The 17,040-nt window shown below is 45.8% G+C and overlaps 1 protein-coding gene and 1 long non-coding RNA gene across 7 annotated transcripts in view; one reads left to right on the plus strand and one right to left on the minus strand.

The window, feature by feature from the left end:
* Positions 1–1,530: 1,530 nt before the first annotated feature.
* Positions 1,531–11,343, minus strand: PRKAB1 (protein kinase AMP-activated non-catalytic subunit beta 1). 2 transcript variants are annotated; one of them, XM_074321733.1, is made up of 8 exons: positions 11,216–11,343; positions 10,856–11,101; positions 8,402–8,565; positions 7,109–7,202; positions 6,727–6,841; positions 4,526–4,662; positions 3,112–3,180; positions 1,531–2,869 (listed from the first exon to the last, which is right to left on the minus strand). In XM_074321733.1, exons 2-8 carry the CDS (start codon positions 11,012–11,014, stop codon positions 2,792–2,794), a joined length of 816 nt encoding a protein of 271 aa, XP_074177834.1. In that variant the 5' UTR covers positions 11,015–11,101; positions 11,216–11,343; the 3' UTR covers positions 1,531–2,791. The 2 variants fall into 2 exon arrangements, with proteins under 2 accessions (XP_074177834.1, XP_074177833.1); XM_074321732.1 differs by having other exon boundaries at positions 10,856–11,292.
* A 63-nt stretch (positions 11,344–11,406) lies between these two features.
* LOC141569253 (uncharacterized) overlaps positions 11,407–17,040 on the plus strand; it is a 295,225-nt gene continuing 289,591 nt past the window's right edge. For 3 of the 5 annotated variants that reach the window (XR_012492759.1, XR_012492758.1, XR_012492760.1), the window contains exon 1: positions 11,432–11,561. This is a non-coding gene — a long non-coding RNA (uncharacterized LOC141569253). Of the gene's footprint in view, positions 11,562–17,040 lie in introns of all 5 variants that reach the window. The other 2 variants (XR_012492761.1, XR_012492757.1) reach the window with 2 other exon arrangements.

Here is a 17,040-nt window from a genome sequence, read left to right on the forward strand (position 1 = left end):
AAAGCAACTGAAGCTTTCACATGTAATCAGTCCTCATCCATAATGGGAATGTTCATATAGAACCCCGGTCATGAGACGCCTCAGTCCTACGTGTGGCTTTACCCGTGATTTGGGCAAAGCAGGCTCTCCTTTTCCACATCTGTGAATCAGTCTCTATTACCTTTAGCTTCTCGGGATAGTCTTTCACTTGGGTTTATGAGCAGAATTCTGGACCACAGGAGACATCCTTGTGTGTTGCTTTTCAAAGAAAATGAAGCCTTTTAGATACACAAACCTGTGGAGAATGCTGCCACATCTGTTTTGTGGTCATGCCTGCACCCCTCCACCATCAGTCATTATGCTGGCTCCCCCGGGACCTCAGGGCTGTGGAGGACTCTTACCGGTTTACTGGCTCCAAATTAGTTTTTACATTGGATTTTCAGCTTGGCTTCTTCTGAATTTTGTGGGTAGAGCCCAATTTGCAGGTTGGATTTTCCGACTTCTTGCTGTTTGCCCATGCAGCCTGGGGCTAATGGCTCTCTCTGAGCCGTGGCTGAGACCAGCAACCAGATTCTCATCCTGCTTACACGAATGGCAGTGCTGTTCTGCGCCAACTCATGTGGGGGGCCTTCCCACCCAGCTGTGGGTGTCAGATCCTGGCTGTGGAGGCCCATTGCTGGGTTCTGGCCCCACTACCCTCTGCCAAGCCTCACCATGGGCCTAGGGGTATGCTCACCACTCACCCACATGGCAGTGATTTCTTGTTTCTGGTGCTTGAATATACCCGTTTTATACTTTTGAGCTTGGCTATGTATTTTCAGTTGTATTTTAAAAAGTATTTTATCGTTTTGGAGAAGAGGACTTTTGCATATTTCCTTAGTCTACTTACAGAATTCCTACAGTCCCTAAAATCTAAGGTTCCCACATCACTTGGGTTTTTAGGGTGAGACAGCTAATTAGTCCCCCTGAAATGCTTTCTAAGTTACTCTCTACCTCAAGTGGCCCAGATGACCGGGAGGTTCCCTTTTCCCTAAAATTCATTTGTTTCCTGATTCCTGGGAAGAAAAGGCTTATTAAAGGGACACCTGTAACTGGGACAGAGCCCCTTTTAGCTGGTGAGATGGCTCTGACTCCAGAGCGTCCTGGAGTCTTCCCAGCAGGTGTCACACCCCAGGCTCCCCTGCAGTGCTTGTTGATGAGCCAGAGGAAGCAAAACCTCTGCCCAGGGATTCCGCCAACCATCCAAACCAGGAACCTTCACTGCTACCTCTCCTCACCTTCCCCTCAGGACTGAGTGCTTCAGAGGGGCTCGATTTTGCAGGCCCCTTAATAGCCTTCCAAACTCTGTACATAACCAGTGGGTCACAGAATGGCCCTAAGTCATGGGGCAGCCGGAGCCTCACCCGACTGCCACAGGATGGTACCATTTCCAACATGTGCTGAGATGTGAAAATGATTCAAATGCACTGCACTGAATAACCGCTGGAACAGAGTTCCAGTCTCTTCTGCAAACGACTGAGAAAAAAAATCAAAGCTTTCTCCAAGCACATGTCCCATTATCTTTACAAAGCTTTATTGAAACCGGTATGTCAAGGTCATAGTAATTCAGTGTTTTGAAAACAGTAACAAAAACGGTATCCAGACTCCAGGTTACCAAACAAGCACTGGAAACCAGGAAGCTCAGTCCTCCGTCCTGCAGCAGGAGCACAGCGAGTGACAGCTGCTGCCTCGGGGACAGGAAGCTGCACTAATGGGCACATCTGCGGCATCTCCCTGGAAACCAGGCCGAGTGCAGAGAGGTTCGCTTTGGTCCAAAGGATGTCTTCCCGAGACACACGGAGAAGGCTGCTGTCAAGGTCTAAGATCCTTCCAGAATAGGCAACAGTAACTGCTACAGCCTTCTTTGCTAAGTAGGGACAGAGGTTCTGAGCAAGCTGGCACAGGCTAGAGTAGAGTGCTTCTCCAAAGTCCTTACGGTAACACTGTCACCTCATCACGATTAGAATAAAAAGCTGGACAACCTTCCAGTGAATGGTCACAGGATCATCCAGCTTAATGGAGAAATCCGGCTGTGGTTTTCAAAGTCTGTTCTGAGAACAGATTATTGCTGAGTACTGTTCATTCACATAATCTTTAGTTCGGGTGATTAGAAAATTGCCCTAAGGCTGTATAGTCAGCCACCTCTGGTTAAAAAAATAACAAAACAATAAAACTTAGTGCATACGAATGTAAATAACAATTGTAAAACTTCATCTGGAAATCAGACAGGTTCTAATTCCTACAGAAATTACACCTCCCAGGAGCAGAGAACAGGAGATAATATTGCTATGATTTCAGAGGACAGGCAAAACCAACACTGTACTTGTTACACTTAGCGCCACAGCCAGGCCTCAACAACAACAAGTCGATGGCCCTAAAAATGCTCAATTAGAGATTTTATGTGGCCTCGGTCCCTGCTTCCCAGATTTTTACTAGCAGAGTGGCTAGTGTTGATTTTTGGCTTAAGAGAAATCTCCATGACCAGTTCAGCAGATGTCTAGAACTGCACCCATCCTCACGCTCCTCAGGGAGCTGCAGACCTGCTTTCCTCAACTCCATTCACAGCCACTGTGCGTTGGGATGACCGATACAGACCGAGGCGTTTCAGGAGCTGCTGTTCCTGGAACAAACCTTCAAGTAGGACTAGGGCGGGTGTGAAATGTGAAGAGTGTGAAATGAGAAATGTACAGTCCATTCCCTCTAGTGGGAAGCACGCCTGCATGGGGCCTGGTGGTACAAACTGTTCCGGGGCCCACTGCTGGCTCCCAGCTCTTCATATGGGCTTGTATAACAAGGTGGTGACATACTTTTTCTTGTACCGGTGGGTCGCGCTGAGCACCATCACTCCATCCTGAGGAAGAGAGCGGAAATGGTCAAGGACAGGAATAAGTCAGGGGGCTCACTTTAGAGTGCACGAGAATCACCCCGGGGGCTTAATAAAAACAGCTTCCTGGGCCCGCCTTCAGGACTGGAGCCTGTGGGTCGGCTCCGGTCATGGAAGCCGCCCTTTAGGTAAGAACTTGTAATTGTTGGGAGGGGGTCTCGGAGCACACTTTGAGAAACACATTCCAACAGCAGCAGACATGTCATTACCTTGATTGAAAGCGCATAAAGGTGGTTCAACATGACGTGGTTGGGCTCAGGGAGCAAAGCTGGATCACACTGTGTGGGAACATAAGACGTCAGTATTTAGGATTTAGAAATCAAGATTTCCCGCTTGGTTTCACAGTCCAGATAGCAAAGGAAAGTAGGTGGGCTCTCAGGACCACCTGTTCCTGTCAGGCAGCGAAACGGCCTGTCCAGGATGACGGGCGAGGTGAGCGGGGTCACACCTCACTGATCAACTATGGGGTACTCCCTGCATGCCTGCTGGGCTCACAGGCGTGTCTCTGGTCAGGCTTTACCTTGGCCATGGCTCTGTCCTCTCATTACAGGAGGGTCAGGAAGATACAAACTACACCACATGCTCCTGAGCAGTGGATTGCAAACTCGTGTCTGTAAGACTCAGATACGGTGCCTGAAGAATGAAATGGATGATTGGGGGAGTGGGAGAGGCACTGTTACTCCACAAAAGCTCACAAAGGACTGGCATTTAATGTTGCCACACCTTCCAGTTTTTTATGAGAAACCAGAAATCTGGGTGTTTTTTTCCATGTCTATTCCTCAATTTGACCATTTCTGATTCCAAACAGAAAAGGCATAGGGCAAAAGCCGGCTCAGCTGTCAGGTGTGCACCTGGACACTCTCCATACAGGGGGAGACCTGCCCCGAGCAGAGGGTGCCTGGCTAACACACCACGGCTACTGCAGGGGTCACCTGCACGCATATGGACGCAGCTCATCTCAGGCCGTGCACCCACTTCTGTGTGGGGCCCGAGCCACAGCGCCGTGTGATCCCCACCTTATAACCATGTGCCTTTGGGTGGTGGCTTGGACAAAGCTGAAGGACCTCTAGACTCTCAAGATTTAGGCCGTGCATTCCAGAGCTGGGGTGCTTGGCTATTCAGGTTAAACTGAGTGGAAAAATCACAAGGGAAGAATGAGGCGTTCTTCAGGATCCAGGAGGATCCGCGCTTCTTTCTGCAGGTAATACTGACCTCAGAGGAAGTGTGTGTTACCCAGATACCCCAAATTTTGATCCAGGGGCAGTGATGTTTCTGAAAGTGATTTGGTGATTAAAACAAGATTCTAAAAATTGGGGCGAGATGAGGAATTCTATTATGTAGCTTATCGAGCAGGGGTAGTTGGATATCTTGTCATGAAATTGAAAAGGAATGGGGCCTAGGCTGAGGCAGGAGTGAAAGGCTTTGTGGACTGGGGAGGCAGCCCCCACAGTCGGGAACAGCTTGCGAGTGTGGCGTGTTCCTGCATCAGAGGTGGACTCTGGCAGCCAACCCTGATGAGTGACACTGAGCTTTTTCACCAGCTGTTTCGTGAGAGGTGGATAGAGAGAGGAGCAGTGGAACATGACCATGGAGGATGGAATGGGCGGACACCTGTGTACTCACAGAAATCCCCGTGTCCTTGTTCAGGATGACCTGGAGCAGATGCGGGGGCAGAATGGGTGGCGCTTTGAACCGTTCTTCTGGTTTTGAGATGTAGGGCTCCTGATGGTAGGGTCCTGGTGGGGAACTGGACAGCTCTCCTGGGAGATGGTGACAGGACATTTACTTTGACAATCAGTTCTAGAAGCAGTCTCATTTAATTGATGGCACTGTCTAGGGTTCCCTGTCTCTTGTTGCCTCAATACAGACTTACGTTCTCTTGAAGGATATACAGGCCTCAAGCATGAAGAGCAGAGGCCATGAGAAAACCCTTCTGGAATTTGGGTGACTGGCATAAAATTCAGCAGTGAACTCAGGTGCTGTGATGGAAGATGGCAGCTATGGCAAAGCCAGTGAGTGTGGGGCAGACGGCAGACTAAGGAGGAAGTGGTACCCAGTAGCCTAACTTGCTATGCCGCCGCAGAATAAAACTACTTCTTGCTTCAAGCCGAGCTGGCAAAAACTGCAAAGCTCAGGCTTCGAGTGAGGCGGAAGGGGGTAACCCCAAGTTATGAGCGCCACCAGCCAGAATAAAACAGAAGATAAAGCAGCCTGTTTATACACAGGCAGTGGCCAAAACAGGTTATGCGAGGCACTGCACCAGCCCATTTCAAAACGAAACAAAACTGAAAACCTGATCTCTAAAGACTCCATCACTCTCCGGTTCCTTTCCAACTCTTGCTTGAGTATCTCAATTATACAGACAAAGAAGCTTCTAGAAGCCCAGTGTTTCTTAACTTTAAGAAGCAGCTCACTCAGTGATATTTGGCCAGCGGGAAGGGACGGAGCTGTTAGTCCAAGGACACCGAGGATGGGGCTGGGTGCCCCGTCCGTGGCCGTCTGGAATAAATCTGACACAGCCCGGCTCTGCCAGTTCCTTCAACATCATTTTCTAGAGAACAAGCTCCCTTCACGTGACCCAACCATATCACAGCAGGAAACTGAGAAAAGCAATTAAGTGCAGAAAACTGAGCCATTAGGAGGAAATATACATTTTAAGAAAGTGTCTTTTCAGAAGTCTACAGAGAGCCTGAAGTTGGTTTGCCAGCAGTGAGGGGTCAGTTTTCTTTTCCCAGGTGATCTATGCTGCAGAAATGTGACTAAAAGCTTTGGTATATGGCCTCAAATTACATTTATCGGTAAGCAGAGGATATTTGGGCATTTCTTCTATTCAATGCCCACCTATCTGAAAAAGAAAGAAATGATTTCTTCAAAAAATTAGGCAACTAGCCAGAGAGAAGAACGTGATTTTTGGCATTCCTACTCAACAACCTGACTTGTCAGCCACAGCTAGCCCAGCAAGGTCGATTTCCCACTGATTTCTGAGCTGAGAAGGGATGGGGCTGGCAGAACCTCCAGGCCTAGCCAGGTGACACTGCAGAATCATCCTGTGAACGCAACTGAGTCCATTTCCTTAGACTGGCAGGCCGTCCTGGGCAACCTTTTCATTGCCTCCTATAGGGGTCCAGGAATCGCTTAACCCCCGCAAGAAGTTTAAACCCTGCAGTTGACACTTCAGATTACAACACATCCTTGCCCCTGACCTGTACGTATCATGTTTCCAGGCAGTTTCTTCCTATGGGTTTGGATGGAAAGCAATTTACTGGAAGGTATGTGATTGGATGACTCTTAAAAGAGGAGAAAGTTTTAGTAGGGTTGTACTGAGCCGGTTGTGCTATGTAGCCTTTTGCCGTGGTGAGCCTTTCTCCCAACAAGGTGCTAATGTACCACACCCGTGACGGCCAAGGTCACTGAGGTGTCCGTTTATCACCCGTCAGGCTGACTACCCCGAGTGGGTTGTGAGCAGGCAGGGAGCTGGCAGGCCTCCCGGCACTGGCTCACCACTGACCCACGGCCACTCTCCCGGGCCTCTTGGGCCCTGCCCCGGCCCGAGACCAAGCTCTGGTTCCATTTCAATGGTCTGCTCTCTGAATGCTGGAGATGCCCCCTTCATCCCCCAAAAGGACTTACTGCCCCCTCGGGGCTAGATTTCAACAACCTGACCTGACACAGTTAGGAATTAGTTTTGTGGCACTTTAGGGAGCTACAAACATCCACCCGATTGGGCAGCTTGAGCTCAAGAGTGAGAGGTGAGAGAAACAAGAGTATTTCTAGACTGCGCAGCCCCCACCTGCACACACGTGGTATAAAATAACTGTTCATACCAGACACATCGGAGCACTTTTGGGAATCCACCATTAAAGCATCAAATACTTCAAAGTCAGTTTTCTTCACTTGAATGATGTTGTTAACTGTGCCAAGCTGGCTGGTTACTATTGGCTGGGAAGAGACAGACAGGCAGACGTCATAACGTGGAAGGCCTCGGGGTTTTTCTCTGGAGGATTTAGAATTCCTGGCTGGAGGGGCTCAGCTCCTGGCTAGCCAACCTGCTCCTCTTGGGCAAGTATGCCAGGGGCCTGACAATGAGCACTGCTGTCTAGCTCAGCCACACAGGGACTTTTCCCAGTGGGACAGAGGGACCTGGCGAAGATCTCTACGGGACGGTGACTTGTTTGGCTTATACAGACCAAGGGCGGGAGGAAGTACCTCAGAAGGGTCGTGTGTCCACTGACCGTCCACAAAGAACTTGTACTGATGCTCTCCCTCCGGCAGATCCAGAATGGCTACAAAGTTATTGTGGCTGCGAGGAAAAAGGAAGCGGAGGTTTTCAGCGGGGCGGGCTGCCCCCTTAGCTTACTTACAGAACCAGCCATAGAACAAAACTGTTCCACGTAAAACCCAGAGTTAAGCTGCAGGAGAATAAACATGCTTAACCAATTCAGACAACTCAATACAATGATCTCAATCTAGAAGACGCACAAAGCAGCAGCAATGCAAGAGGTTTTCTTGAAAACTTCCTTTGCTTCAATACCAGGAACCTACAAGCCTAGGTCAACCCACATCGAAAGGTCAACAAACAGGTACTTGTCCTTGTCAACTTGCAAGCGAACCACCACCTGGCAGACTGGATGCCAAGGAGGCTGGCAACACAGGATCAACGGCCTGCTGCCAAGTTTCACCGTCAGTTTGCCTTGGGCAGGAGAGGGGATCAATTTAATAGGATGCACAAATAGTTCCCCAAAGAAGCTGGCGTAACTACTAAAGAGGTTCCAGAAAACCTCTTCCATTTGACTGTTTTGTTGCCCTGACTTGAAGTGACTTGTAACTGTGCCCAGCAGCTCCCTCCACACTAACGTTAGCGCTAGAAAAGCAGGCAGTGCCCTGACAATGATCAAGCCTGGCCCAGCAGGGAATGATTTCTCCGTTTCATCAAAGTACTCACTAGCGAAGATGCTCTTTCACTGACAATTTCAGACAGAAGTCCATGCTAGGCTTCCCAATAAGTTGTTTTACTGTGTAGTCTTGCTAACGTTGCCTACGTAACATGTACCTTTCAAAGTTAGAAGGAACCGCAGAGATCACCTGGCCCAATATTCCCTCTTACAGATAGGAATACTGAGGCTCAGGTTAGCTCTGCCAATGTGGACTCAAATCCCAGCCTCGAAGATTCCCAGCCTGGTGCTCTCGCCCCTATACTAGGAATAGATTTCTCTCTCTCTGAAGAACAAGTCCTGCCTGAGCAAACACACAGCTGACTATCTGAAGCAGAAGATGTCTGTGAAACAGAAATACTTGTAACCAAGAGATGTTTTCTCTAAGTGTGCTCTAAACCTAGAGACCACTTGGGTGTGAGATCTGAACCCTATGAATTATTCGGCAAGGTTATTTTTCCACTCAGCATTCATTTTATAAAAACATCGCTTTCCATCCACCTGCAGAGATCATTGAGAAACAGAATTATCTCTGGGTTAAGACGTGTACACTCCCCGGGGCAGTTACCTTCTTGTGAGGGGAAGTTTACTCCAGTTGTTAAAGGTCCCAGATAAGTACACTTCCTTTCCGCCTCCCGTCCATCGAAATACAGTTGGCCGGGCCTGGGCAGGGGCTTTATCATTCACTTCCAGATCATGCTGCCAGGCCAGGAATTCTTCCTTCTCTGGAGCCTAGAAATAGAGCAGTTTACTCAGGGACAGGAAGTCGCTAATGAGCTTATAGTTACCCCAACACTGACAATTCATTTTAAAGAGGCAGTGGTTACTACACAGGATCATATTGAGGCTTGTTAACTGACCAGCTGTGCCTCAGTTTCTCCACTTGCAAAATGGAGATAATAGAAACTATTTAAGATTATTGTGAAGACTGAGAAAGTCCACAAAATGCTCTGCATAGTATCAGACACATAGTAAGTGTGTTACAAATTATTAGCTACTCTTCTTAACTGAAAGAGGGCTATGTTAAGATTCTAGGAGAAACTATAAAACTCACTTGGAAGAAGGCTGCAATGAATTCAAAACTAGCTTAATAAAGGTCATTTTCTTTCCTTAATTAGGCAAGATTTGAAATACATGAAAATTTATTAGGGGTAATTCCAGAGCTGTCAGCTTGAAAATTGGCAAATCCAGATTCTAAGGAAGGGAAAAACTATTCACTGAGAGTCGTCCACGCTGGAGAAAAAGATTAAGACAAAGACTGACCTTCATTATGGTTAAAAAGGAACTTCTAGTGTAGGAAGTGATGTATAACTGAGGTGTTCCAGAATAAGAGAAATAAACACGTTCAACTCTGGGTGAAATATATATGGCTTTGGATCTTTTATATTTTTCTGAATCAGAAGGCAAAGACTTTAAAACAGCAGGAATCCCAGGATGGGAAAGACCCTTGAAGGTGCCTGCCTAGCAGCCTTCGAGCACCTTTACTTCAAATACTGACCTGAGCATATCTTAAAAAATGCCTGCATTCTTTGAGCTTAAAAAAGACCTACAGATTTAAGAATAACAGACCAGAACCACTTTCCATCGAGGATGTGCTAACTAACGACAGCCAAAATGGTAAACTAGTGTAGTTAAAAGAATCCATGACTTGTTTTTTTTTCTTTTTTTGCTATCTAGGGCATTCTATGCAGTGTCTCTGCTACACCATTTCAGTAACTTCTGAGGAAATGATAATGGACTATTGAAAATCATCCTCCACAGATCATCTGTATGCTAGACATTTCTTATAGTTCTGGAACAGCAACAGAACAACAAATATTTCTTGAAGAAAATAGTTTCATTTTGATGATGTCTTAAACAGCCATCCTTGGGCCAAAATGATTTCTCAGGGAAGGGATGTCAAGTCGTTGGAGAAACAGGATTTCAATTGCACATAGCTCCTAGGAATAACACATAGGAATGTAACAGAGTCAGAAAGCAAGTTCAATCACAGGATGGAAGGCCAAGTAGAAGCAGACTCTTTATATTAGAGCCAAGGTCCGAATGAGGATGTAAGATAATAATGTGATCACCCAGCCCAACATCTGAGAAAAAATGTGAGTCAAGTTGGAATGATTTGCCAGGCAATAAGCCTAATGGACAATGATGATTAGTATACGACTGAATACTAACAGAGAATATGTTGGACTGAGTGGAAGGGGTGGGTATGCACCTTCATTTTCCCTCAATCTACTTTGTTGCATTGTCCTTAAGGAATTATTATTATTATTATTATTTGCTTTTTAAGCTATACCACATTACACATCAGCTGCCAGAATCATTAAGTGTCCTTGGACCAGGCTTCCCAGTTGGAAACAGACCACATCAGATGGTTAACAGGAATGTGGCTGAAACAGGAGTCTAGAATCATCTTCAGAGTTTTGGTAAGTTAAAGCAGACTGCAGCAGGAGGCTCAAATATGGCCAAGCAAAAATGTTCAGACGGACAGTTCACTTAACCCACTGACCCCCAGAAGTCCAATGACTTTTCTGTGCCCGCTCTAAATAAGCAGGGTGAACCAAAAATATTAGGCAGAAATAAAGACCTCTTGTGTGAGCTCTGGTTTATCTCCAATATGGACAATAAACTGCAAAAACAACTATTACAACAACTGCCAGTCTTCCTAAAGGGGAGGGACGGTTTCTCAAAGTTGTCAAATTAGAATACCCGAGAGAAAAGCAGAGACCGGGGCTACTACTTCTAGCTCCACGATCTTAATTAAGAATTTGAAACTGTCGCAGAGCCGCTCTCTCCTTAATGATGTTCAACGGAGTTCCTCCTCCCTCAGGGTGACTTTCTCATATCGGTAATTAGACACTGGCTCCTGGACTACGAGGGATCTTACAGAGCCATCTGGCTTTGAAGCGCAGAGGGTGAAGTATCGCCTCCCTCCCACTTCTGATGATGAGTTTTCGAGGGGTTGTGGCGGGGATCTAGATCTCAACATAAGTCAAGGGAATCGGATTCCCCCCCCTCTCCTCACCTTGATTTCCTCCGAGTGGAAGAGGTCGGCGTCCTCGGGGCTGTCCATCAGGATCTTGGGCCTGTCCCCATCCTTGGCGCCCCCCGAGCTGTCCCTTCGGGGGGTCTTATGGCCGCCTTGCCGCTCCAGCGCGGCGCGCTCGCTGCTCGTGTTGCCCATGGCGGGGGGTCTCCGGGACACCTGGAAGCCGGACTTCACTCCAGGGAAAGTACAGGGGACTTCCGGAATCAGGGAGTCACAAGGACCCTAAGGAAAGAATCGGAGCACCGGGTACCGCACCGCTTGGGTCAGGGTTCCTGGCCGGGATCCGGTTTGAGCCGGATCAGCACCACTGGCAAGGTTTCACAATCGTGCCTTTACCTGCTCGCGTAGCGGAGGCGCGAACTCAAGGAGCGCGAACACAACCCGTCAGTCTCCCCGACAACTCCCCCCACCTCTTAGCAACTTCCGCTTCCGGCACTTCCGCAAAGCGGCGGGGCCCACGGGGTAGGAGGGTTTGGGCCGGCGGAGCGCACGAGGCTAACTCTCCCTTACTTCCGTTTCCGGTCAGGATTGGCGCGGTCGCAGGCCCCGTGAGGCGGCCTCCTTGGGCCTTGGAGTGCGCAGTCGCAGTTGGCAGAGCTAGCCGACCCAGAACGAGGCTGCTGAAGGCCGGCAGGGGGCGCAGCAGCGCGCCGACCGTCTGGGCCGCCCTCCCCGCGCAGGGGTGAGTGATGCTGCGGTATTTAGGGATCTTAGATGTCTTTGCCCTCTTCCAGTAGGTTCTACGCTGTACAGCCAAAGGGCTCGTTCTAAAGGGCAAATCTAATTAAGAGACTCCTTTCGTTAAAGCCCTGTAATGCGTTAGTTCTCACACCGTTGAGTGCCTTAGAATCACCTCGAGTGTAAAATGACAGACCATAAGATTCCTGGAAGTTTCCCGTGTCTCGCTTGGGCGCTGTAAAATGTTGGAGTTATTAGTGTATTTTTTAAAAAGTGAGTGCACAGCCATTTTAGAGGTAATTTTGCAAGATATTTTGTAATCACTCTGCACACATCATTCTGCATAAAATGCATTTATTTATTAGCGCTTGTCATTTACTGTAGCCAGTGCTTCAGCAAGTGTGTAAACATGTGGTACTAAAATATTCTACTCGTATCACTGTCATGGTTTCCTTGTGTGGGGTTTTTTTGTTTGTTTTGTTTTGTTTTCGCCTGTGAGTATCTCAAAATGCTTTGCGTTTGCTGGGCCTGGTCATGCATTTTGTCCGCTGAACAAACATTTATTTTGTACCTACAAAGTGCCAAGACATTGTGCTAAGTAAAATGGGAGACACAAATGACTAAGATGTGACCTCCTAGAGGGGAATTCGGCAGCATCTATGAAAATGAAAAACGCACCGTTATTTTGGTGCACAATTTTACTTGTAGGAAACTTCTACAGAAACACATGAAAATTATATGCAAGTGTGTTCATTTGCAGCATTGTGTCTAGTGCCATGATACATTAATTCCGAGATGCACATTTTAATCTCTCTGAAACTGGGTGCTTCTTACAATCATTGGAATCTTAGGTTTGATGAATTAAGGAAGTGAAAAACTGCTAAATCCTAAAAAGTTTGTCAGCAGGAGAATGGCTTAATGAATTAAATACTCCATTTTATGGAATACTGAGTAAGCTTTGAAAAGGAAGAAATAAAAAAATAAAGCAGACAGAATATTGAAAAAAGGGGAGGGGGAAAGGAAAGAGGATTACGTGGGTAATAATGGAGAAGTGCCTATGACATTCCAAATCCTAAAAGCAAGTGGCAGAACAGTGGAGGTTAAGAGTCAGCCTGCCTCCGTTCAAATTCTGGCTTTACCACTTAGTAACCATCGTCTTGGTTTCCTCTCTTGTGAAATGGGGAATAAAAATATCACCTACCTTATAGTCTTGTTTTGCCAATTAATTGAGAACATGCACAAAAAGTGCCTAGCATAGCACCCGACTTAGTAAACATTCAATAAACGTTAGCACTTTTATTGGCCTCATTATGGTTGGCAAATTGAAAGTTCTGGAAAGACGTACAACGCGCTGTTAATAGTGGTCCCCTCTGGGAAGAGACGTGGATTGGAAAAGGAGCCGATAGAAAGGGAACTTTCACTCTTCAGTTTATTTGAAAACTTTTCTATCTCAAGGATATACTACTTTCGTAATTTAAAAACAATTATTAAAAGACAAAATAAGACATGGTTTCCAGCCTGAGAAGGATCCATAGAGTAGAGGTGGAAATAGACTCGCAGAAAGGCAATACTACAGGTAGGCAATGGGTTCTTTGGGAGTCCAGAAGGGACTCAGGCTAGGCCAACGGATAACCAGGATGCATTCTTTGAGCTGTTTTTCTTGCTCATAATAGTCAGGACATGAAGATGATGAGTTTTGGGGTCTCTCCCACACTACTTGAGAGATAAGGAAGAACACATGAGCTGTACACCCCTAATCTGAGCTATGCAGATGCTTTCACACATGAAGAAAGTTTCAAGACTTCTGCTCTGGCTTGGATAAGATAACTGATATCCCATGGATGCTTTCTGTGTTTTTTCAACCAATGAGATAGCCCATTAACTGGGGCTGTGCAGCTGTACCCTGCAAAGGAATGCCTCCCCAAGGAGGCAAGTAGTTTCTGAGATTCCACCTGCCTGGAGGAACGGGTGCCTTTTCCTAATTTGGACAAATACACCATAGGGACTAGCAGTGGCCCTGGCCTCGATTAAGTAAAACAAACCAACCCGGGGCTGGTCCTAGGACAGATGGTAGAGGTGTACAGTTTATCTTTTTCCAATTCATTTTATGCACACTGTCTTGCAAGACGACCCTTCCACCCCAACCATCAGAACCTAACTGGGTCATGACACTTGTTCTAGTTAACATTTAATTTTTAGAGGCCTCCAGTTTTCTAACTTCATTAATTCGTTTCTTTATCCGTAATTATGTGTGGTGCAACTACTGGCTGCCAGGCACTGTGGTAGACCTGGGGATAAAATGATGGGCAAAACTAGACCCACATTCCATGCGTGTAGTGTTTATGATCTAGTAGGGAAGAGATAGATAGATACATTAGTCGTATAATCATCTAACGGTCATCTGTGACAAATACTAGGAAGGAGAAATGTGACCTAGTGAGAGGGATGTGACTTAGTCAGGAATTCAGGGAAAGTTTCCCGGAGGAAGTGACAATTTGAGATTTGAAGACTGTAGGTGTTAACAGTGAAATTTGTTTATCAATCCCTGTTATGGGTGTGGCATTGTGTTTGGTATATCAACTCATAATCCCCCAAGAGTCCTGTGAGAGTTCTATTATTATTATCACTTGTATTTTATAGATGAGGAGATTGAAGCTCAGAGAGGTGAAGTGACTTGTTCAAGGTCACACAGCTAGGAAGTCATGGAACCAGTATTCAAACGCAGGCAGCCAGACTAATGCAGAAATGTGGGCATTATGGACAGAACATTGGGTGAAGGGTGAAATTATTTGGGGCAAGCCAATGGGTCAGGCTGATCCAGATTATAAATATAAAGCTGGAATCGTCACTCAGCAAAGAAGTCAAACTAGATGGTGTTTTGTTGTTGTTGTGTTGTAACATCTATGACTTTTATAACTATGGATCCATGTTTCTAATTTTTACAAAACTCACTGACATTTGAAAGTTGGAGGTCATGAATTGCTTGGTGTAAGATACTAAATCAAGTAGGTGGGATCACTTATTAAATAGTGAATAAGGTTAACAGCAGTGATAGTGATTGTGGCAGGCAATGCCCCCATCATCCACTAGGAGGCAATAAAGAACAATGAGAAATATTCCCACGATCTTCCAAGAACTTACATGTCTGCATTTTCAGGTATGAATAAACATGGTAAAAACTTCAAGTAGCATAAGAGGTGTTGAATAAAAAACAAAAGTCTCCCTTACACCTTATTCTAGATCCCTATTTCCTTTCCCTCAAAACTCAAGTATACGAGAGTGTCTCATATACTTTTGGGGGGCCCTGTTTGTTACAATTGTGTAACTTTTCCCAGAAAAAGTATTTGCTTATATCTCTCTCCTTTAAAAAATGGACACAGTTGGGACTTTTTCCCCTCAATATATCTTTCAATGTCAACACATACAGATCTCCATTTTTTTTTCAAATGGCTGCAGACTCCGTAACAGTAATAGTTGACATTTATAGAGTGCTTACTGTATTCTTGGAACTGTCCTAAGCTCTGTCCTTGTTTTAACCCATTTAATCCTCACAAAGCCCTACGAGGTGCATTCTATTATTATCCCCACTTTATATATGAGGAAACTAAGGCACGTGGATAAGTAACTTGCTCAACATTACAAAGCTAGGATTTGGTGGACCAGCATTTAAATGAAGGGAACTTGACTCCTGAGTCTCCACTCTTTTAACCACCATGCTAAACTCCTGTAGCATACATGTATCATATGCGACTTAGTCTCTATTTTCTCAATACTCTCAAAACAGTATTTATGTTTTAAAAATTGTGCTAAAATATGCTGCTGTAAAATATACCCAGGATTTTGATTTTGTTCACGTGTGGTAAGGCCAACGGATCAGGAGACGACTGCCGTTGAAAAGATAGTTTATTCCTGTCAGTTCCCAGGAGGAGGGGTTATGCCAGGCCTCTCAGGGCCACAAGAGAGAACCCTGAGGTTGGTTGCAGGCAGAGTGAGGGGACAGCATGTGCAAAAAGCCGTCATTGTGGTTTCTGAGCAAAAGAATGGGCGAGGAAAGGCAAGCAGCTGAGCAGGTTTGGGATTGGATAGTCTGACTAATTTTGGTGGGCTCTGGGCTGTACGGGATGGCCCCTAGTTGTCTGGTACCTGGCCCTGGGATGATTAGGACAGAGGCCTCCTGGAGGGTAAAAGCCAGAGAGAGGAGGTGGTTCAGAGTATGGGCTCTGGATTGGTTGGTTTGCATATTCCAGGCAAGTCATTTACTATCGGTAGAGGTTGATTAACCTTGGGAGGGGCAGTCTCTCCCTGGTCACTGAGGCCCCAAGATGTCAAAGCATCATGAAATATAGAAAATAAAAAACATGATTAATACATGTACATAACATAAAATGTATCATTTTAAGCATTTTTAGGTGTGCCGTTCAGTGGCGTCACGTCCATTCACATAGTTGTGCAACCGACAGCACCATCCATCCATCTCCAGAATTGTTCATCTTACAAAACTGAAACTCTGTACCTATTACACGATACCTCCCCATTACCCCTTCCCTGAAGTTCTTGACAACTATTATCCTACTTTCTGTCTCTATGAATTTGACTGTTCTAGGTACCTCATCTGAGTGGAATGACAGTATTTGTCATTTTGTGACTGGCGTATTTCACTTAGCATAAAGCCATCAAGGCTCACCCACGTTAGAGCAGTGCCAGAATTTCCTTCCTTTTTAAGCGTGAATAATTCTCCATTGCGTGTGTATACCGCATTTTGTTTATCCGTTCATCCATGGTTGGACTGTTGGGCTGCTTCCACCTTTTGGCTATTGTGGATAATGCCGCGATGCACATGGGTGTACAAATATCTCAGAGCTCGGCTTTCAGTTCTTTTTGGTATATATCCAGGAGGGGAATTGATGGATCAGATGGTAATTCTGTTTTTTAATTTTTTTGAGGAACTGCTGTACTGTTTTCATCATGGCTGCCCCAATTTATATTCCCACCCACAGTGCACAATGGTTCCAGTTTCTCCACGTCCTCCTATATTTTCTTCAGAAGTTTTATCATTTTGGGTTTTACATTGAGATCGATGATCCGTTTGAGTCAGTTTAGATGTGTGGTGTGAGGTATGGGTTGGGGTTTATTTTTTGGAACATGGATGCTCAGTTGTTCCCAGCATCATCTGTTGAACACACTATATGCTTTCCTCCCATTGAATTCCTTTTGCACTTTTGTCAGAAATTGATTGACCATAGATGTGCAGGTCTGGTTTTCAACTCTTTTGTTCTATTCATCTCTGTGTCTATCTTATCACCAATATCACACTTTATCGATAACTGTAGCTTTATTGTAAGTCTTGAAATCAGGCAGTATGAGTCCTACAACTTTGCTCTTCTTTTTCAAAATTGATTCGGTTCTTCTGGGTCTTTTGCCATTGCATATAAATTTTAGACTCAGCTTATCAGTTTCTGCAAATAGTCCTGTTGAGATTTTGA

Source organism: Rhinolophus sinicus, linkage group LG16 (assembly GCF_036562045.2).
Source record: "Rhinolophus sinicus isolate RSC01 linkage group LG16, ASM3656204v1, whole genome shotgun sequence".
Taxonomy (NCBI): Eukaryota; Metazoa; Chordata; class Mammalia; order Chiroptera; family Rhinolophidae; genus Rhinolophus; species Rhinolophus sinicus.

Bases quoted from the DNA above. Each gene is read 5' to 3' on its own strand.
- PRKAB1 (XM_074321733.1), bottom strand. From the start codon at position 11,014: ATGGGCAACACGAGCAGCGAGCGCGCCGCGCTGGAGCGGCAAGGCGGC. The intron at 8,566-10,855 runs GTGAGGAGAGGG...CTCTATTTCTAG, and splicing joins TCCACTCGGAGGAAATCAAG to GCTCCAGAGAAGGAAGAATT. The intron at 2,870-3,111 runs GTAATGACATGT...TCTCTTCCTCAG, and splicing joins TTTATGCGCTTTCAATCAAG to GATGGAGTGATGGTGCTCAG.